The sequence below is a fragment of the Peromyscus leucopus genome, chromosome 2 (assembly GCF_004664715.2).
Source record: "Peromyscus leucopus breed LL Stock chromosome 2, UCI_PerLeu_2.1, whole genome shotgun sequence".
NCBI classification, from domain to species: domain Eukaryota; kingdom Metazoa; phylum Chordata; class Mammalia; order Rodentia; family Cricetidae; genus Peromyscus; species Peromyscus leucopus.
Window position 1 is genome coordinate 133392223 of NC_051064.1, and position 23001 is coordinate 133415223.

General features: G+C 42.3%; 1 protein-coding gene across 5 annotated transcripts in view; it reads left to right on the forward strand.

The window, feature by feature from the left end:
- Eya3 (EYA transcriptional coactivator and phosphatase 3) overlaps window positions 1-23001 on the forward strand; it is an 86580-nt gene that overhangs the window by 37698 nt on the left and 25881 nt on the right. For 3 of the 5 annotated variants that reach the window (XM_028888125.2, XM_028888127.2, XM_037203019.1), the window contains exons 7-10: window positions 6442-6579; window positions 16485-16570; window positions 17867-18050; window positions 20266-20402. In XM_028888125.2, coding sequence (XP_028743958.1) covers window positions 6442-6579; window positions 16485-16570; window positions 17867-18050; window positions 20266-20402 — 545 coding nt within the window. The remainder of the gene's footprint in view (window positions 1-6441; window positions 6580-16484; window positions 16571-17866; window positions 18051-20265; window positions 20403-23001) is intronic. The other 2 variants (XM_028888128.2, XM_028888129.2) reach the window with 2 other exon arrangements.

The following is a 23001-nucleotide window of genomic DNA, read 5'->3' on the forward strand; positions in this document are numbered from 1 at the left end:
GGATCTGTCACGTAGCCTTTTGAACACTACAAAAGCACTCTACCTCCTTCTGCAGACTGTTTTCTTTTCTCTCTCTCTCTCTTTTCTGAGAGTGTTTTATAGCCAGGCTGACCTCTAATTCTAAATCCTCCTGCCTCAGCTTCCCACGTGCTGGAATTATAGGTATGCACCACTGTTTATGGCTCGTAGGTGGTAATAATTCATAACAGGGTTTCTCTATGTTGCTATAAGCTCAGTGATACTCTTGCTACAGATTTCTAAGTGCTGGGGAATCCTGGCATGCACCACCATGCCCAGATGTGGGGTTGGTTATTTCTTTCCTTTTTTAAAAAATTAATTTTTAAAAGATCTATTTATGTATGTATTTTATGTCTGTGGGTGTTTTGTCTGCATGTACGGCTTCACACCAGAAGAGGGTGTCAGATTCCATGGACTACGTTATAGACAGTTGTGAGCCCACCTGTAGGTTCTGGGAATTGAACTCAGGTCCTCTGGAAGAGCCAGTCAGTGCTCTTAACTTCTGAGCCATCTCTCCCTCCCTGTGGTCATTTATTATTGCATCTATTAAGCTAAATTTTCCTCAGATGGCTCCTAATAGGCTATCAGCTGTACAGTAATTATTTTTGTATATCTTCCCTCTCATTATCATTGAAATTTATGATTAGCAAGCCCAAGCTCTATAACACACTGAATAGTTGATCCTATCTGTTGTTGAATAATAGTTTCTTTTACCCTAAACTCAGTTAATAAAACACCTCACAGCCAGGTAGTCATGACACATGCCTTTAATCCTAGCACTTGGGGAGGCAGAGGCAGGCAGATCTCTGTGAGTTCGAGGCCAGCCTAGTTTACAGAATGAGTTCCAGGAAAGCCAGGGCTACACAGAGAAACCCTGTCTCAAAAAACCAATAAATAAATAAAAAAAAAGTAAATGAAGAAAACACCTCACAAGGTGCTTGTGTCTTTTATAGTCATTGTATCTCTCTCATACTAGAAAAGAAAATTCTTTAAATAGAGCTCTTCGGAGAACTTTAAGAAAGTTTTATATTACAAAGAATAATTGGTAAGGATGAGTGTCTTTAATCTATTTATTGTAGTTGGAGGCAAGAGAAACTTACATAGATTATCCTGTGAGTAAATGGGAGAAAAAAATAATGGATTATGTTGACTTGATTTGACTTTAGGTAATATATGATACTTACTGATAAAAGGTTAGGTTAGGGACAATGTATATGATAGATGTGTTTTCTTCCATTTTTCCAGGGAAGTATATGAGATATCTGCAATATATTTGTGTGCATGTATGTGTGTGTGCAGGTGCATGCGCCTGTAAGTCTACTCAGGCCAGAGGAGGTCATTGAGTATCCTTCTGTCACTCTGTCTCATCCCTTTGCCCAGTCTTTCCTGAACCTGGATCCTGCCTTTGGGGTAGGCTGGCAGTCAGCAATCCCCAGTGATCTTCCTATCCTTGCCCACCTGAGACCAGGCACGTACTGAAACCATGCTTAAATGTGGGTGCTGGGATGCAAACTCAGATCCTCATGATTGACTAGCACAACATTCCTAACCACTGAGCCATATTTCTGACCCCATTTATAATACTTCTTAAAGTTACAATATCTTTTTCTGTTTCAATTTTGTGCGCATGTGACTGAGTGCATGCACAAGTGAAAGTCAGTTCTCTGCTGCCACCTGGTGGATCTGGGGAAATCACACACATGTTGTCAGGCCTGTATGTAAGTGCCTCCACCTGCTGAGCTATCTCAGGCCTTCCATTTGTCTTTTTGAAACAGTCTCAGTTGGGTCAGGCTGCCTTTGAATTCTGTGTGTATTTAAATTTGGCCTTCAACTCCTAATCCTCCTGCCTCCACCTCCCAGATGCTGGGATAGCAGGCCTGTGCCACCGTGCCCAGCCTAGTCACCATGTCTTTAAATGTCATTTTCTTGGGACCATCAGGATAACTCAGCAGATAGAGGCTCTTGAAGTACAAGTCTGACAACCTAAATTTTATCCCTAGAACTCTTTCATAGGTGAAAGGAGAGAACCACTTCCACAAAATTGCACTGTGGTACCCACAAATGTGTATGTAAAGGTGTACATGAGTGCAACACTAATTTAAATAATACTATTTCCTTGGAATTTAATACATGGCTGTCTTTTGTATTATATTTATTTAGATATAAAAATGCTTTTTTTTAAAAAATTATTTTTATTTTTGAGACAGTTTTGCTGTGTAGCCCTGGCTGTCCTGGAACTCACTCTTTAAACCAGGCCATCCTCAAAATTCACAGAGATCCATCTGCTTCTGCCTCCCGAGTGCTGGGGTTAAAGAAGTTCTCCACCACCACCCAGCAGAAAACGCGTCTTTTTTTTGGGGAGGGGTATCTTTTGAAGGCAGAATTTTAGTAGGTTTGTTACCCTAGTGCTGTTCAGGTTAGCTTGTCCATTAATATATTTTAGGAATAAGTAGACTTTTGAAAATGTCTTTATAATTATAGCCAGCCACAGCGGCTCACTTCTATAATTATAGTACTCAGGAAACGGAGGCAGGAAGATTGCCATGAGATTGGTCAGCCGGGCCTACATGAAACCATGACTCAAAAAAAAACAAACAAACAAAATCCACATACACACAAAAACACAAAATAAATAAATAAACTTTCATTATAATTATATTTTTTAATGTTTACTGTAGCTAGGCAGTGGTGGCGCATACCTTTGATTCCCACACTCAAGCCAGGCAGGTCTATAGAATGAGTTCTAGGACCTTCAGGACTACACAGAAAAACCCTATCTTGTGTGTGTTGGGGGGAATGTTCACTGTATCAAGCAATATGTTAGATTAGGACTTCACATTTTATATTATTGTCTCATTTTATCCTTAAAGCAGATCTAAGTGATAAGTAGTAACATTGCCCCATTTGAGCAACTAAAGTCATAAAATTAGTAAATGCTGAGGATTAGTTTTAAGCCTCAGTCTGATAAATTCTCCTAAATTTTGGTCCTGTATTCAAAAGATGGTCTCAGAATTCAGCTTGAAATCAAAATGTCCTCTTTAAAAAATATGGGGAAAAAAACTAGAAGAAATCTAGAAAAGTTGCTGGGGTAGTAGTCTTTCCTCGTAGTCTTTCCAGCGCTGTGGAAGTTGGGTGATGTGATGGAAAGGGGGTTGGCAGCCTCGTGTCTGGTGAACTGAGTCAGGAGTGAGGAAAGGATGCTCCTTTACTTTCAGAGGCTCACACAGTGTGGTTGGAGCTGGTACTGATGTGGTTATTTTGAAAGATCTTTGATGTGAGGTGTATTAAGAGTTTATTCCACTTCCCAAATCAGATTCAGTTCTAGAAATTTATCAAGCAGAACTAATTAGAGATACAAAAATTTGTTAACAGAGATGCTCATTGCAGCATTATTTATAGTAGTAAGAACTTAGAAACATGCCAGGAGGTAGTAGTGGCGTACACCTTTAATCCCAGCGCATGGGAGGCAGAGGCAGGCAGATCTCTGAGTTCAAGGCCAGCCTGGTCTACGAAGTGAGTTCCAGGACAGCCAGAGCTACACAGAGAAACCCTGTCTCAGAAGAAGAAAACAAACAAACAAACTTAGAAACATATACATGTGCATTGGAAAAGCATATGTCAAATTGCTGTATGTCCAAAGGATGGAAAACTCAGTAGCCATTATAATTTATGGTCTTTTTTTAATGTTTATTTAGTTGATTTATTTTTGTAATTATTTTGCCTGCATATATGTGCCACATGCATCCGTGGTGCCTGTGGGAGGTCGGGAGATGGTATCAGAGCCCCAGTGGAGTCACAGGTGGTTGTGAGTGGCCATGCAGGTGCTGAGAAATGAACCCGGGTCCTCTGCAAGAACGACCAGTGCTCTTAACTGCTAGGCCATCTCTCCAGCCCCAATTTAACAGTCTTTTAATACTTACTTTTGCTTTTTAGTTATGTGTAGGGGAGGTGGAACTATGTGTGTACCCCTAAGTATACTGTCTGTGGAGGCCAGAGGTATTATATGCCCTGGAACTAGAATTACAGGCAGCTGTGAGCTGCCCAACCTGGACACTCAAAACCAAGCCCAGGTCCTCTGCAAGAATAATGCATTTTCTTTACCTTTGAGTTAGCTCTGCAGCCCCCATAATTTATAGTCTTAAAATATCTGTGGCTATTGGTAAATTTGTATAGCCATTGTGGAACTTTTTCACAAAAGTAAAAATAGAACTTATACATGTGTGGACCTAAAAATATATTTGTGTGTGTGCATGTGTAGGCTTTTAAAATTAACTTTTAATTAGCATACAAAGTAATGGGTTCCATTATGGTTTTTTCAGGTATGTGTCATAGTTCACGCTCACACATCACCCTCCCAAGGTCCACTTCCTTGCCCACAACCCTGGCATCTATACACCAACCCCACAGCTCCCCGGAGTTTTCTTAAATGCAAGCAGCAGGAAATATTAGATAGAAGGATTTAGATTGTGGAGATAAACAGATAGAAAATAGAGGATAGCCTCAAGAGGGCCTGGAACTTATTCCAACGAGCCTTGACTGTCTCTGCCCCAGGGTATTTATAGAGACGCCAAGGGGTGGAGCAAAAGACCTCCCCCCAGCACAGCCAAGTGCAGACCATCTCAGACACCTGCACTCAGGCCCGTGCTCCTAATCATCCTCTCAATGCGGCCCTGCTGGGTAAAGCCATGAGGAACCTGATAACGGGTTCCCACACATATGGCCGAGCTGTAACACATTGGATTTGTATCTGAAGGACACTTAAGTCAGCTACCACAGGGATACTTGAATATCCATGTTTATTACTTCACTATTCACAATATTCAGGAAATGGAATCAGCCTTAACAATCAACAGGATTGCAACCAGGTGTGGGGCACACTGAAATAGAGGCAGGAAGATTAGGAATTCAAAGTCTAAAACAACAAAAACTGATAACCCAGAAAAATGAAATCATGACATTTACAGAAAAATGCTAGGAGTTGGAAATCATTATGTTAAGCAAAACAAACCAAACTCAATCACCAAATGTTTTCTTGGTATGTGGAAACAAGGTTTAAATTGTATATTCGCAGGGAGTGATCTTGTAACTAGAAAGTCTTGAAAGGGGAGGAAGAGATTTTAAGGGAAAGGGAAAAAGAGAAGGTGATGGAGTATATTCGAAAAGGAAGCAGACGGAAGCAGCTGCTGAGAGATGCCAGGGTTGTGGCAGTGTGTGTCTATAACCCAAGCACTAGGGCTGGGGACAGAGGCAGGAGGATCACTAGTGCTTGCTGGCTGTCAGCCTAACTCTAGGTTCAGGGAGAGACCCTGTTTCAAAGAGAAAGGCAGAGAGATAGGACACCGTGAGAGATGTGGGTAATTCTTCTGCAGTCCATTAGTGTAGTTAAGTATGGATGATAGAAATATACATAACTTAATTTGGGTTTTTTGAGACCATGTGTTACCATAAAGTATGCTGGCCTTGATCTCACAATCTACCTCTATCAACCTGCTTAGCACTAAGTTTATAGGCGTGCACTACCACTCAGCTAAGTTACATTTTTCAGGTTTTTTGTTTTGTTTTGTTTTTTTGAGACAGGGTCTCATGTAGCTGAGGATAGTCTTAAAGTTGCTATGTAGCCAGAAGTGACATTGAGCTTCTGCTCCTCCTGCCTTTTCTTCCTGTGTGCTGGGGTTGTAGACATGCACCAACATACCCACTTTGTGTGATAGAATTGAAACTAGGACTTTGACACATGTTAAGCACTTTACCAACTGAACCACCACTGGGGCCTATGTAATAGTGTTAATCTTTTCCTAATCTAGGAAACAAAGTTTATAAATCAGTTTAAGAGAAAGACATATTTAAAGTATTTTTTAAAAACTTGCTGCCGGGCGGTGGTGGCGCATGCCTTTAATCCCAGCACTCGGGAGGCAGAGCCAGGCCTGTGAATTTAAGGCCAGCCTGGTCTACAGAGCGAGATCCAGGACAGGCACCAAAACTATACAGAGAAACCCTGTCTCAAAAAACCAACCAAAAAACAAAAAAAAAAACCGTTGCTTATTTCATGGGTAAGTGAATTTTAACTGATATAGACTATCTCCCACCTTGACAATGTGAATTTCTCATTGTACATTGACATCAGTCTTTCTGTAGGACAGGTACTCGAGTTTGATGTTGTTAACTCTTCTGAATCGTGGTCAATTGCTCCAACTGTTGAGATACTTCTATTGGAGTTTTAGCAAAGTTTTTGTTCCCGTGACCCCATCTTTGAATTCTGAGAATATATTTGCTTGTGGTATAAGTGGGAGAATCAGTAATTTCTTCCTACAAGCAAATTTGTTTTAAGATTTCAATTTGAAACATAGCAGCTGGTATTGAAAGCATAGCTGTGCTCCTCGGCCCTGTGTGTTGTTTGTAATTGGTCCACTTTATCTGATTCAGGTGCACTGTGGCCAGGTATGAAACCTGAAAGTGGTTTAATTCAGACTCCATCTCCAAGTCAACACAGTGTTCTTACCTGCACTACAGGGTTAACCACAAGCCAGCCAAGCCCAGCACATTATTCTTACCCCATTCAAGGTAAATAGGCATGGTTGTGTGCGTGTTATTTAATTTTTATGTTTTTTTATTTTTAATCTGCCTGTATATCCAGACAAACTGGATGATACAGAGCACTGTCAGCTAAAGAAAAAAGAATGGCATGCATTTGTGCATGCTTTTTATGTCAGGCAAATCCGAGCCAAAAGTGTGGTTTGTGAGTCGCTTAGGCTTTGAATGTGAGCTGCTTAATAGAGTGAAGCCTTCTCTTTTGCATGCTGATATCCAGAAAGCTTCTCTGGATTTGGTTCTGGTCTGGTCTCAGTGGCATCTTCACATGTAAGTTGGCGACTCCTTGAGTCAGGATTTGGCTGGCTTCTATGTGAATTGTCGGTGGAATGTGCAATGCGGACTGCTTTTCTGCTGGTGGCTTTGTGGCACCCCACCCCTACCCCACTTACTACTTCTTGGTGAGAGTATTTCTTTTGCTCAAAAAGGTGATGATGAGGCTGAGGGTGCCGGTTCGTGGTGGAGTGCTTGCCTAGCATGTGTGAGGCCCTGGGTCCCATTCCAGCACTGAAGAAAAAAGTTGGTTTTCGTTTTTTTATTCATGGTGAAAACTACATTTTAAGCAACTTGACTTTCCTGAGTTCTCTGAAAAGGTTAGACTTTTATAATGATGGGTAGGCAAAAGGGCAGTGTGATGCTTACTTGCCTACTCTGCCAAGTCCATTGATCCAGGCTGGAAAGCAGTGTCCATGTACCTGGCTTCTCATCTGTCTCCATGCCTCTGTTTTTGTTTTCTTGTTTTACAGTTTTTTACTTTTCATTGTTTTTAAAATAAACTCCAGAGGGATGAGTGCAGACACCAGAAGCCTCTGTAGATAGGAGCCTTGCTGACGGAAAAAACTTTTAACTGGTTTTTTGTTCATTGATTTAGAAATTGTTTGATTCTGGATACAGAGAGGCCACTTTATTCTTTGTTTTGGGTTTTTATTTTAGGTTTTAATTTTGTGTGTATATATGCATGTGCACGAAGGTACCCACATGGTGTTCACAGAGACCAGGAGATAACTTGGAGCTGGTGTTAGAGCCTGTTGGGAGCCGTCCAACATGGGTGCTGGGACAGAGCTCAGGTCCCAGAGAACAGCGAGTGCTCTTAGCCACTGAGCCCTCACTTCTGCCCCAGCTCTGTTCTTAAGACCTGGGTCTAAGCTACCCTTACCTCCAGGTTTCAGAGTCTCCTCTCTTACAGTTCATCCTTTTTTTACCCCTGCCTCCCTGTTTTCTTTCTTTCTAACAGGAGCCAACCAGGAGGAACAAAGTTTAAGGACATTACCCAGGCTCACCTTAGCCTGTGGGCCTAATAAAAGAACCTCCTAACCCAGCCTTTTGAGGCCATCTGGGAGTAACACACACCACCACGTCTAACTTTGATTTTATCTTTAGTGTTTTCCTAAATTAATAGGCTTTTGAGATCAACAGTGAGGTAATTAGGTCCTCTTAGGGATACACAAAGGTCATGAAGGAAGAGGAGGAGGAGTAAGGGTTCTCTTCCTACTGGGGTACAAAATCTCCACTCTTCTGTAGTAGTTTAACACTCACGTCTCTTCCCTTGGAAAATCAGTGGAGTCATCTTGGGGGTGAGCTGGAAGTCATTGCTGTGATGGGTCATGAAAGCATCTGTTGAATTTCTTTCACCACTGTCCTAACCTGTCATGTGCTAGATGTGCTTTTCCTGTGACTCTGCTGACTGGTTTCCTTCAGTGAACACTTCTGTGTTCTCAGCCATGGCTAGGTGTTCCTCGTGTCGTCTTCACACAGTCCTGTAAGTACTATAACCCCATTTTTCAGATGGGAAGCCTGAGGCACAGAGAATCTAAGTAACTGTTCATAGTCACCAAGTAAGTAATCAAGTCAGAATGGAGGTGGAACTCTAACTCTAGAGCGTGAGTGGAATATTTCTCTCAGGGTTGAAATCATGGTGTCAGTATCAACTCTCCCTATTTCAGGAACTGTACTAGCAAATATCTAACTTTATTTTTCCTCCATTTATTGTTAGTCAGCACTCTGACACAAGGTAGAAATTTTAAGGCATCAAGTTGTTCATTTCTACTATTTAATCTGAAGAAAAAGTTTATAGGAAAGCATTGGCTAAGATGGTGTATAAGCGTTATTAGTGGGTTGATGTTCATGGCATTCATAGTTAGTGCCTCTCCCCTGCTTTCTCTTTCCTCAGCACACACTGTTGTCTTTGGACTCTCATTTTGTTGTAAATACCCAATAGTCTTTGACCAGGAGTTTTCCTTTCATTAGCAGACTTTAAAAAAAAAAGATTTACTTGTTTACATAGATGAGTGTTGTGCCTGCCTGTCTGTGTCTGTGTGTGCATCACATGTGTGCCTAGTGCTAGCAGAGGTCAGAAAAGGGTGTTGGGTCCCTAAAACCGGTGTTAACAGATTTTTGTGAGTCATGATGTGGGTGTTGGGAATAGAACCCGGGTCCTCTGCAAGAACAGCAAGTGCTGTTAACTGCTGAGCCATCTTTCTGGCCCCTTTTTAAAACGTGTAGCTGTATGTGGGTGTGTGCATATGAGTGCAGATGTCCTTGGAGGCCAGGAGAGGGCGTTGGATTCCCTGGAGCTGGAGTTAGGAGCTCCCTAGCATAGGTGCTGGGAACCTAAGGAAGGTCCTGGGGGTGTGTGTGTTAGATATGTTCTCTCATCTGCTGAGCCATCTCTCCATCCCCAGCAGACTTTTGTTTAGTGTTCTTTAGATGTACAGGGCAGTGGAGCAGAGTGCACACAGTCCTCATATTTTGTACTGCAAAGTTAGAAGGAAAGATGGATGGGATGGCTGACTCCTCACAGGCCACATCCGGGAGAAGAGCTGCGCCGAGTCAGCTTACAGCCGGGGTAGTTACAGGAAGAAAAGAAGGGAAGAGGGACTGGACAGAATGTTCAAGATACGGATTAACCTCTTTGCTTCTCCTCCTTTCCTGCTTCTCCAACACCGCTTCATTTGTCCTGGTGGCAAAGGAGGTTTTCCTGCTGTTGATTTTGTCTTGTTTTGGGTTGGTTTGGTTTTGCTTTGGTTCTTTCTTGTTCGCTTGCTTGTTTACTTTGATTTGTTTTCTTATGTGGTGGGGGGCGTGCTGTGGATGAGGGAGGATATGGGGGGACTGGGAGGTGAACAGAATTGGGGTGCATGATGTAATACTCCCAAAGAGTCAAAAAGAAGTTTTTTTTTAAAAATCATCATGCAATTTTATGAATATAACCATTTCAATGTTATACTTAAGATTATAAATTCTGAAGTATGTGGATTGAATCTAAATTAACCTAAACACAGGGGAAGCGAGGGGTGGGTACTGGGAGAAGGGGAGGCGGGGAACTGTGGTTGGTATGTAAAATTTGAAAAAAACTTTTTTAAATAAAAAAAAAAAATCAGTAAACAACAACAACAACAAAAAGATACAGATTAATGTCTCCCATGGCTAACAGTACTGGGGGTTGGTGGAGAAGGCAAGAATTTAGATACCAGGTGGTGGTGGTGGTGGTGGTGGTGGTGGTGGTGGTGGTGGTGGTGGTGCACGCCTTTAATCCCAGCACTCAGGAGGCAGAGGCCCACAGATCTCTGAGTTCGAGGCCAGCCTGGTCTACACAGAGAGTTCTAGGAAAGGCACAAAGCTACACAGAGGAACATAAATTACTTAGCTCTGGGAACCAAGTGACTTTAGTTCTTTGAATAGTTATTGCTTAACTATTTACAAAAATGAACTTTATAAAATGACATGATCATAGCTAATATGTACATCCTTCAATTTCCCCTACAATTAGCGTCTCATATGAGCATGCTACATTTGATATGATTAGTGAACTAATATTAGAAATTGTTGTCAGTTAAGGAGGTGACTTCCTCAAAGGTACGTTGACCTGACGTTTAAGGGTCATGCCTCCATAGGTTCCTGTAGACTTCTGCTCTCTCAGGCTTCTCTAGTTTTTTGATGGCCAAGGTGGCTTTGGGATGGCCCTCTATTAGAACTTATTTGATGTTTTATTCACAATTAGACAGGAGTTACAGGTTTTTCAAAGGGTCACAGAGGTAAAATGACATCACATGTCAGATGTACATTCTGTCCATATGATTTAATACTATTGATATTATCCTTGAACATCTGACTAAAGGAATGTTTGTCAGGTATCTCCACTGTAAAGTTACTTTTTTTTTTTTTTAAAGATTTATTTATTTATTATGTATACAGAAGAGGGTGCCAGATCTCATTATAGATGGTTGTGAGCCACCATGTGGGTGCTGGGAATTGAACTCAGGACCTCTGGAAGTGCAGCTGGTGTTCTTAACCTCTGAGCCATCTCTCCAGCCCGTAAAGTTACTTTTTTAAATTGTTTTTCCATTTTGTGTCTGTCTGTCTGTGAGAAAGGGTCTTGCCATATAGCCCTAACTGACCTTGAACTCCTGACTCTCCCAAGTGCTGGGATTATAGGTATGAGCCACCCCACCTGGACTAGAAGTTATGTCCATGCTTAAAGGTTCATGGCCATTCATTTTTTTCCCATCACCTTTTATTTATTGATCATTTGTTTCTGGGCTCATATACATTTATTTTCTATTTTGACTTTTTAATTCAGAGCAGCCTTATTTGTTATCCCATGTGGTCATAGGGTACACATCTAGTTGACTCTGACACCTTTTTACATTTCCACCACTACTGCCCTGTGTTTGGTTTTTGGGTGTTTTATTCTTTTAACATCTTTAGCATCTGACCCTGAGGTGCTCCAGGCATATCTTATATGTTATCTGCCTGAGTCCTGATGAGTCATTTCTCCAAAGAGGCTTAGTTCTTCTTGTGGAAAGAATGGTATTAGAAACCAAGATCTGGGGTTATCAAGGTGATCAGTTGGTAAAGAGGCTTGATTCCCAGGATACACTTGGTGGAAGGAGAGTGCAGAGTTGGCCTCTGACCTCCATATCAACACACACACACACACACACACACACACACACACACACACACAAATGAATGTAATTTTTAAAATGGAAAATATATGTATGAAAACACAAATGAATAAATAATGTAATATAATGTAATTTGTTTTGCTTTTGTTTTTCGAGACAGGGTTTTCTCTGTGTAGCCATGGCTGTCCTGGATCTCGCTCCATAGACCAGGCTGTAGATCCACTTGCCTCTGCCTCCCAAGTGCACCACCATTGCCCAGATATAAATGTAATTTTTAAAAAAAAGAAATGGAGCTCTCAGGATGGCCCAGTGGGTAAAATCACTTGTCTTGGAAGCTATACAACCCAAGTTCAACCCCCAGAATCCCCAGTGCAAGGGAAGAGCCAGCTCCCTCCTGTAAGTTGTCTTCTTACTCACACTCTTCCATACTCACACCATGGCATATATGCATGAACATGCACAGATGAGCCTGTGGGTCCATTCTCACTCAGACCATTGCGCACACACACATGCAATAAATTATTTTTAATAATAATAAGTAATAATAATAAATAATAATAATAAACCAAGATGAAGAGGGGAATCTTTGGTATGTAAAATGAATAAAATTTTTTTTCTTAAATAAATAAACAAAGATGTGGGCACATTGCTACTATGGTATTAGGTGTCTTTTTTTTTTTTTTAGATACTCTGTTAAAAGAGCAAGAAATATGTGTGTGTGCTTGACCCTGTGTCAGTACACATATGTGAATATTTGAAAGTTAAGCATGAATCCTTACTGGTTTCTCTAGCTCTAATCCATTATCACATAGATCATTTCAGACTCTGTTCGTTGCTGATGTAAATCTGTACTCCACCATTTAGTGTGTGTGTGTGTTTGTGCACACAAGCGTGTATGAGCAAGTGTCCCAGCATGCATTTGGAGGTTGGAGGACAGCTTTGTGTATCAGTTTTCCCCTTCCACCATGGAGGTTCTGGGGTTGAAATCAGGTCCTTAGATTTGGTAGCAGATGCCCTTACCCACTGGGCCATCTCCCCAGTCAGTCCTTGTTCAGGAGATAGTACTTTGATTTATTAACCTAGCTTCCTTTTTTTTTTTTTTTTTTTTTTTTGGTTTTTGGTTTTTCGAGACAGGGTTTCTCTGTGTAGTTTTGGTGCCTGTCCTGGATCTCGCTCTGTAGACCAGGCTGGCCTCGAACTCACAGAGATCCACCTGCCTCTGCCTCCGAGTGCTGGGATTAAAGGCATGTGCCACCACCGCCTGGCTGAGCCTCATTTTTTATATGTTGGGTACTTGGCTAGATGCTGGAGATGATAAGATAGCAAAATACATCTTCGTGGAGCTTACATTCTAGGGGAGGGAATAGAAGTCACAAACAGTAAGATTTTCATAAGTACTCTGAAGGAAGAAAAGGTCCATTACCATGACAGGAAGGGACTCATTTTAACAGATATAGAGAGCATCCCTAAGGAAGTTGAGGAGTCATTGTTCTGTTGTTCTGGGAGGGAGAGGACCAGGGGGACAATCCTGGTTGGGTTACCTTTATTGGCCTTAGACCTTCAAGAATCTGTCTTGTTTGAGTAACATACATAGAGCTATTGTGAGCAAACAAGGTAAGATGAGGTGCTTTAAAATTAGAAAAGTGAGTAAAACCCAAATCCTTTCTGTATAGTTTAGGCTGACCTTGAACTTGTATTTAAAATCCTCCGTCTCTTCCTCCTGAGCATGCTGGGATGTGGGCTAAAACTACAGGAGTGAACCACCATTCCTGACCTTGCACAAGCTTTTTTAAAATGAGAGAGAGACAGAGACAGGAATATGCATACAAAAAAAGAGAACAACTTCAGGAGTTGGTTCTCTCCTTCCTTCCATTGTGGCTTTCAGAAATCAAATTGAGGTCACCAGACTTGTACGAATCCCTGGCCCTGCTCGCGCTTCTGTGTGCCATTAGCCCTCGAGGCCGTAGCCCTCTATTAGAGCCATGCTTTTCTCCTGGCAGCTCTGCATGCTGGCTCTGGTAAGCTGACCTAATAGAACTTGGCTCTTAGAATGGGTGAGGAACCTGTGAAAACAGCTGGGCGTTGTAGAGATCTGCCAGCATTTCCATGCTTAAGTAGGAGGTGTTATTTGATCCTCTAAGTTTGTGCTTTCTGTTTCATGTTTCATTGTTCTTTATTACTGTAATATTGTTTATTGAAACCATCATATATGTGGGTAGGATGGTTAGTACTCTTTTTTTTTTTTATTCCTAACTTCTTAGCCATAGTTGTATATAGGTAAAGCATGTAGTGGTTATGTACATTTTTAGGTAAATTAACTTGGGTTCAGTGATAGTTATAAGAACCTAAAATATGCCACTTAGTTTTTTAGATTGAAGACTACTACATTTCTTTTATTGTTTTTTGGGCTTGGATCTCATGTGGCCCACACTGGTGAATGTGAATTAAATTCACTCTGGCTATGAGGCAGGCCTTGAATTGATCCCCCTTCCTCCACCTCCCAAGTGTACCATGCTTGACCGATTATTACATTTCTGAAACTGCTTTGCCAGAGTACATTCCTCCCATGTGCGTAGTGACAGGTGTAACTGAGTAAGAGTGCTGGGCAGGAGGAGGAAAGCGAACCGGCTACACTCCGAGGAAGGGAGTTGATCTGGAAGTGACGGCTGGGAGAGGTGAGTGAGCTAGCTCCCTCCCCTCCCACTGAAGTCACTCGTGTGTAGTCTCTTCTGCTTCAGGCCTGCCGAGGAGAATATATTGTACTACGCTTTTTCTTCTTGGGCCTCCAACCATCAATTAAATCATGACACGGAGACTTATTATTAGTTGTGAATGCTCAGCCTAACTTAGGCTTATTTCCGGCCAGCTCTTTTAACTTTTATTAACCTGTTTCTCTTTGTCTACCTTAGTGCTTTTCTACCTTTCTTTCCTTCTGTATATCTTACTTTTACCCCTTCTCCGTGTCTGGCTGGCAGATGCCTGGCTTCTGACTCTGACATGTCCCTATTTCCTCATTCTCTTCACCTCTCAATCTTCCTGCCTAGCCCTCTGTCTGCCCAGCTATCGACCACTCAACTCTTTATTAGACCAACCAGGTGTCTTAGGCAGACAAAGTGAAACAAATGTAACACACCTTTACATACTTAAAGTAATATTCCATAACAATATATTGCTTACAGAACCTGGAAACTAACAGAAAGTCTTTTACCACAAAATGATTAAAATTGCTTAGGAGTCATCTATCCTGTGTATTACTGGTTGATGCTTCCTCTTAGGAAAATGGAGTAAGCCATAGCAGAGAAGAAAGTGACTATTGATCAGAAGCAAACACCATCTATTATTATTAAATGCATTTTGTTTAGTTGTGTTTAGGAAAGGAAGCCCTTAAAAGCCCTGTAATCGCCCTGGGGCAGAGAGCTGTAGCTTGTCAGTGACTCTGAGGGAAGAGCACTGGAGAGAGAGGAGTTGGGAATTCCAGGTGACTATCAGCCCCACTGAACACATCATCTGAACTGTTCTCTGGCCGAGCTCCTCAGCAAGCTGAGCTTGTGGCTGGAGCAGTGACTGTTTTTGTCTAGACAGGCTTTCAGCACAGTGCCCTTTGGAAGGGGAGGACCCTGCTTCCGGTCTGGCCTGAGTTCTTCCTCCTGACCTTTCTCCCACCCTGTCCCTAGTGGAGGTTTTCTTACTGGCTTCCCTGGAGGACTTGGTCAGTTTGGTTCTCTGGTGGTGGCACATTTGGTGAAGATGACATCAGCAGGAGCTTATCCCTGTGTGTGATGAGGAGAGGTCAGAACCGGAGCCTCCCTCATAACGCTGAGTGAGGGCTGTCTACCCGGGAAAGCCCTGTGCTGTCTGCTAGCCACTGAGCCTGGGTTCGAACCTGATGGGGTCTGTTACAAAAGCCCGTAAAACTTAGTCCACTTCCTTAAGACAGACGTTCCAGGTAACTCTGATAGTTTTTACCTGACAAGATGAGATTTAGGTTTAATATTTTCTAAGTTTTTGCAGGTTTACTGATAAAGCAAATAACAAATCGTAGGAGTATTTAAAATTTCTCTCTCTGTGTGTATACATACATGTATGAATGCCCCAATGCACATGTAAGCATCAGAGGACAACTTGTGGGAACCAGATTTTGCCTTCCACCATGTGGGTCCCAGGACTCGAACTCAGGTCCTCAGTCTTGGCAGCAGGCAGCATTACCTGCTGAGTCATCTTGCTGGCCCTTACCGTGCTTTTTGATCCGAATTAATAACCCTCTATTTGGATATAGCAATTCTAAGCATTTTAGAATTTGGAGAACTATTTCTCAAAGTAAGTATGTCACTCAGGAAAGACATAATATGGGACAAATGGCCATAAACAATACCAGAGCGTAGGATTTACCAGCGTTCTCCTGACTGTCAGGTCACTTGCAGGGAAATCATTCTTCAGCTTCTAGAAAAGACTGGCTTAGTTTTGACTTCACTGGTGTGTTAGTGTGAGCTATGAATTGTGTATTCATCATTCTGGGACTTTGGTAGAAAGAGCGGAGGACTCGAGTTGAAGCGAACATTCCAAGTGTTTGGATTCTAATCCTGTCTCACTGAGCTATGGAATGCAAAAACAAAACAAGCGTTTGCTTTAAAAAATTATTAGTAGATTTTATATGCATGATTTGTCTTACGTCTGTGCAGCATGTGTGTGCCTGGTGCCATAGAAACTAGAAAGAAGGCCAGGCTAGAAAGAAGGCCTGTAGTTGCTTATGATTGTGAGTCATCATATAGTGCTGGGGCTTGAACCCTGGTCTTTTGGAAGAGCAGCCATATTCTTAACCATTGAGTGATCTCTCCAGCTTCCAGCATTTGCCTCTTCAGCCAGTGTTCTTTGTCTCCTCGAAGATATGTTCAGTTAAAACGGATTGTTTTCCCTGTCTTTAAGCCATTTACATGTGACCTTTAATGTCTCCTAATACTCTCAATCCTGTAGCTTCAAGCACAAATGCCAGCCTGATATCCTCGTCATCCGCAATTGCCAATATTCCAGCAGCAGCTGTGGCCAGCATCTCAAACCAGGTACCGTGCCCCCTCTGTGCATCCTCCTTGATATGATTCACCTGACTTGCACTTCATCTCTTCTTTCCATGGTCAACTTGCCCATCTAAGAAACAACCAGGAATAGTGTAGACTGTTGAGTCCTGGCTGAATGCCCTCAGAACTCTCTGGATGCTGTCTCGTTTCTCTTGTTCCTTGCTAATCCTCCCAGTAATATGGTTCTGTCTACAGCATTACCTCTGTGTTTACCCCAAGCCCAATCCTGCCCCAACTAGAATGTGCCCTCCATAAAGAGCAGGGATTTATTTTTTCTATTTTTGTTGACTTTTATGTTTCCAGAGCCTAGACAAACCCCTGGCACTCACTTAAAAGGCACTCATAAGCATTGTGGGTGAATAAATACTACCTCCACCCATTCCCTTATTAATTGTTTGCAATTAGTCTTTTGTTTGTTTGTTTCTGGTTTTTGGTTTTTCAAGACAGGGTTTCTCTGTATAGCCCTGGCTGTCCTAGAAATCACTTTGTAGACCAGGCTGGCCTCGAACTCACAGAGGACCACCTGCTTCTGCCTCCTGAGTGCTGGGATTAAAGGCATGTACCACCATGCCCAGCTGTGATTTGGTCTTGATCACTGTTACATTACGTGTGTGCTTAAATGCTCACTGTAGCATCTTCAGAGTTTGTTTTGTTTTGAACAGGCTCAGACTTTTCTCGGCAGCAACTGCTATGACCACTGCTCTTTCCACCAGCTGTTTTGGCTACAGTTCACCTACTCTGATGACTTTCTGAGTCTCACTGTCCCACTCTTGCTGCCTTTGTTCTTTCTTAAGTGCACAGTTACCTTGGGGTTGAGGGGGCGCTGTTTTGTTTTGGGTGGATGGGGTTTTTTTTTAAGTAGGGCCTCACTAGTACCTCAAACTTGCATTGACCCTCCTGTCTGTCTGCCTGTGCTGAGGTCACATGCCACCACAGCGGCCCAGTGTATCTATTGAATTCCTCCCTATCCTCCATACAGCCCTGTGCAGGCTTTTTTCTTTCATCGCTTTCTTTTTGGTCTTCTAAGGACGGTGTCTTTAGTTTTTCACATTGTAACTTACTCCTGAAGAGTGTTTGACCAAACTCACGTTGTCAGCTTAGATAATGCCATCTGTACTAGGCAGGTTTCTGCATTTTGAAAAGCATTGCTTTCTTGGGACTGCTGGGTAGGTAGATAAATAAGAAGACGGTGTTAGGAAAAGACTTATGACTGAGGGGAGAGAAAGCCTCTTGTGTCACTACCTCTGGCAATAGTCTTGTTGTCCTCCCTCTGGCCCACAGGACTACCCCACCTATACTATTCTTGGACAGAGTCAGTACCAGTCCTGCTACCCCAGCTCCAGCTTTGGAGTCGCAGGCCAGACTAACAGTGATGCTGAGAATACTGCATTAGCAGCTACCACATACCAGACGGAGAAGCCCAGTGCTATGGCACCTGCACCAGCCACACAGAGACTTCCCTCTGGTGAGTACAGAAAGCTAGACTAAGGACACTTCGTCCAGCAGGTTTCCAAGGGACGGTAAATATGGTTCTGTTCTGGGCTAAGTTGGTTTCACCATGCCATTGGTTTCCCTTTCCAAGTTTAAACTTTGCAAACAGACTGTGATGAGAAAGTGGCAGAAAAATCTATCGCTGCTGAGAGCAGCAAAGTGCTAACAGTGAGAAGATGTGTTTCTGTGCCTACTCTGCCCTCCCAGTAAGTGTAACACACTTGACAGGGCTCTGCAGACTAAGGGCATATTTGTGCACGGTTGCAGGGCTCCAGTTTTAATCCAGGCATGTCTTAGACTGCTGCTAGGAACTCAGCAGGAGATCTGTCTCTTAAGTTTCTTTAAGAGTCCAAAAACAGCTAGAGTCCTTTCCCACCAGTCCTACCATTTGACTGGCAAGGCTAGACACTGCTTGTGAGTGGCACTGGGACTCGTGGCTCTGCCTGCACCGCCACCAGCAGCCCGAGGAGTACCTTCCACTTAGGGACTTCTCACTTGTGTAAAACCCAATCCCTGGGGCTGGAGAGATGGCTCAGAGGTTAAGAACACTGACTGTTCTTTCAGGGGCCCTAAGTTCAATTCCCAGCAACCACATGGTGACTAATAACCACCTGTAATGAGATCTGGCACCCTCTTCTGATCTGCAGGCACAATACTGTATATGTAATAAATAAATCTTACAACAACAACAACAACAACAAACAAACAAAAAAAAATTCCTTGACTATACTAGAGAATTCTAGAATGAGCCGGAATGAACCAAGTTAGTGAGTAGATGAGAGAGAGCACATGCTTTACAAGTGTAAGTACGGGAACTAGAACGCTTGGGAAAGACCACACAGCCCTTGAAGCTGCGGCTCCAGAGAATTGCACTGTACAGTGGCTGCAGATAGGATTTTGTGTCTACGTTACATTGCTCAAAGAATGCAGTTTACAACAAAGTTTAAAGACTAAACTGAACTTAAAATTTAATGTTTAAATGTTAAGTAAAAAAGCTGGATATGGATATGGTGTCGAACACCTTTGACACTTAGGAGGCTTAAGGTAGGCAGTTGGATATCTGTGAGTTCTAGGCCAGCCTGGGCTACGTAGTGAGAACATATCGCCAACAAACAAACAAACCCAAAGGTTACAGATTAGTTCTTCCATTTTGGACTAGAGATGACTCTGTAGTTAAGCACACTGACTGTTCTAGAGGACCTGGGTTCAATTCCAGGCATCCACATGGAAGCTCACAACTATTTGGAACTCTAGTAGTTCCAGGGGATCTGATGTTCTCTTCAGGCAAAACACTCATTCATATCAAATAACAATACTTTTTTTTAAATATAAAGCTGATTTATTTATTTCTCTTAAAAAATTTTTTTTTAGATTTGTTTTATGTCTGTATGTGTTTTGTGTGCCTTTATGTATGTATACCACTGCTTTTCTGCTGCCCTCGAAGGTCAGAAGAGGGCTTTGGGTCCCCTGAACTGGAGTTACAGGTGGCTCTGAGTTTCCATGTGGGTGCTGGGAACTAAACCCAAGTCTCCTCAAAAGCACAAAGTGCTTTTATCCACTAAGCCGTCTCTCAGTCAAGGCCATTTTCTTCATAAATGAAATTGTAAGGTGATTTTTTTCATGAGGTGTATTGTTTAGCTTTAGGGACAAGAGAGGGGGTGCTAGTATAATTAAACTTGAGGTCATACATTCTGGCCCTAAGTAGACATAATTTGTTGTTTGCTGTCCTTTTGGGATGTCTTTAGGAAGGCTGATACTGTCTCTGTAGGTCAGCGGTTCTCAACACGTCGGTCATAGCCCCTTGGGGTTGTCCAGTGACCCTTTCACAGGGGCTGCCTAAGACCATCAGAAAACACAGTTATTTATAATTCACAACAGTAGCAAAATTACAGTTATAAAGTAGCAATGAAAATATTTTTTGGTTGGGGTCACCAGCACACGAGGAACTGTATTAAAGGATCACAGCATTGGGAAGGGTGAGAACCACTGATGTAGGCAGATGCTGTCTCTGTAGACAGATGTTGTCTCTGTAGGCAGTTCTGGTTACTTCAGACTCTGGCCAGATTGTGGTGTATCTCTCCTCACGTTCCTTTATTTTAAACCCTGTTTTTTTTATTGCTCCTCATGCCGACCCCTCCCCTTACTGTGGCTCTCATAGCCTGTGACTACTGACACTTTTCCTTTAACAGACTCAGCTACAAGCCCATCTTTGTCCCAGACTACACCAAGTAAAGAGACCGATGATCAGTCCAGGAAGAATATGACTGTCAAGAACCGGGGCAAGAGGAAAGCTGATGCCGGTTCCTCCCAGGACAGCGAATTAGAGGTATGTGAAGAAACTCACTGGAGTTTCCTGTTCTGTTTTCCTCACTTCCTGCCAAGTGCATGTCTGGAATTTGCAGAGATAATGTTACTGTATGTTGTATCCACTTGAATTCCTGGGGCGGGGCCTTAGTTGACCAAAAGGAGAAAAAAAGGTAAGTAAAAGAAAATCCGTCCATGTGCACAACTTAACTTATATCCCTTCCAACTGTTTTCACCAAGGCACTGAAAAACCTTTCTGATTCAGGGTAATTCTAACAGAACAAATTTTTCTCCACATTAGAGGACATAAAGAATACACTGCATCTTAGGAGAAAGCCAAGGGAGCTATGAATGATGTCATACTGTTTCCATTTAGAAATCACAAAGGAAGTGAGAGGAATAGAGTGTGTGTCTCAAAAGCACCAAGTGCTTTTATCCACTAAGCCATCTCTCGGTCAAGGCCATTTTCTTCATAAATGAAATTGTAAGGTGAGACACACAGATCTGGAGACTGCTTGATGAGAATGCGATGGAACCAGGCCGAGCTGTGAGCACTGCGGGCACTTCCTGTGGACAGAGATTTCAGTTAGGGTTGGAAAGAATAGAAAAACATACAAAATTCTAATGTTAAAATTTTTCCTTTTTTTGTGGTTTTAGTTTTTCTTTGATGTGGTTATTTAAAGTAAAGAGATAAACTTAAATGTGTTCTTTGACACAAGTAAATTGAAACTGCTCTATAGAATCTGTCTTCCTCTTCATTTCTGGGGCGCAAACCCAGCAAGAAATAGGGAAACTAACGTTCTGATATCATTCTCAGGAAAAATGGACAACTCTCTTTTTTAAAAATTGTACCAAAGCGTATATAATGCAAAACTGTACCATTTTTGCTAGATATAGTATACAGCTATAATCCCATGAATTTGGAAGGCGGCACCTTTGACTGCATGAGTTGCCTGAGACTCCACCTAAAGAAAGCTTTTTTAAAGGACTTTACTGTTTGTTACAATTTGAAAATTTTTATGTGTATGACTGATTTTTTTTCTTTTTTTATGTGTGAGTGTTTTGCCTACATGCATGTCTGTACACCATGAGCATTACCTGGTGTCTACAGGGGACAGAAGAGGTTGTCTGGTCCCCTGAGACTGGAGTTAGAGACAGTTGTGAGCCCACATGGGTGCTAGGAGTCAAACCTCTACGCGAGCTGCCCCAACATTACCATTTTAAGAGCATCATCCAGCGTTATTAAATTTATTAGCCACCATCTCTGGAACATTTTCGTGTTTGTTTTCTTTGTTTGAGGCAGTCTTGCTCTTGCCTTGAACTCCTGGGCAATCCTGCCCCATACTCCAAAGTGCTGAGGTGACAGCCATGAGCCCCTCTGCCCTGTGTTCAGAACCTTCTCGTAATCCCAACAGCCTCGGTACCTTTTCAACGGTGACTCCCCATACTCTTTCCCAGCTCATGACAGCAACTGTTCTGCCTCTGCTCCCGTGAGTTTGCCTGGTCTGGATACATCTCCCTGTGAACGGACAGTCTATTTCCATTGTCAGGCTCCTTTCAGTAGTGCAATGCTTTGGGGATTCATCTGTTGCAGCATGGATCATAATTTCATTCTTTCAATGGCTGAATGATACTCCATTGTGTATGCACATGCGTATTGCATCTTGCTTATCTTGTATCTGTTGAAGGACACTTCACTTTTAGGCCAATGTGAATAATGAGGCTTTGAATACTTCATACTATACTTCTTGAGTTCTATATCCAGAGGAGTGGAAAATTGCTAGATCTTATTCTGTGTTCAGCTTCAGCTTTTTGAGGAGTCTCCAGACCTTTACACTTTTTTTTACATTCCTGCCATTAGCCAGATTATCATCAATGTTTGCTATTTCTCCTCTCCTTTTTTTTTTTTAAAACTGGATCTGAGGACTGAACCCAGAGCCTTGCACTTGCTAGGCAAGCACTCTACCACTGAGCTAAATCCCCAACCCCTCCTCTCCCCTTTTTAAATTGTATTTTTGGTGGTGGTGGTGGTGGTGGTAGTGGTGGTGGTGAGACAGGGTCTCTCCTCATTGCTCAGGCTGTCCTGGAACTTACTATGTAAATTAGGCAAGCCTGGAGCTCGAAGTGATACACCCAACCCCTCCCCTTTTTAAAAATGAAAGCTCCCCTGTTGGGTGTAAAGTGACATCTCAAGGTAGTTCTTATTTGCATTTCCCTAATGACTAATGATATTAAACATCTTTCCATGACCTTGAGTCCTAAAGCTTTGTAGTGTTTTGAAACTAAAATGCATGACTCTCCACCTTTGTCCTTTCTCCAGGCCGATTTTGGCTATTTGGAGATCCTATCAGATTCCCTATGAATTTTTAAAGTTTCTTTTTCTTTTTTTAACCTCAGATTATTTTAAATTGATAGTAATTAAGTTCAGTTTCACATAAACACTGTTTTAACTTGAGTTTAACTTTAACACACATTGTGGAGGGGCTGGAGAGGTGGGTTAGGGTCAAGAGTATTTGTTAAGAACCAAGGTTTGGTTCCCAGCACCTACATGGTAGATCACAGCTGTCCATAACTCTAGTCCCAGGAGACCCGATGTCCTCTTCCAACCTCCAAGAATACCA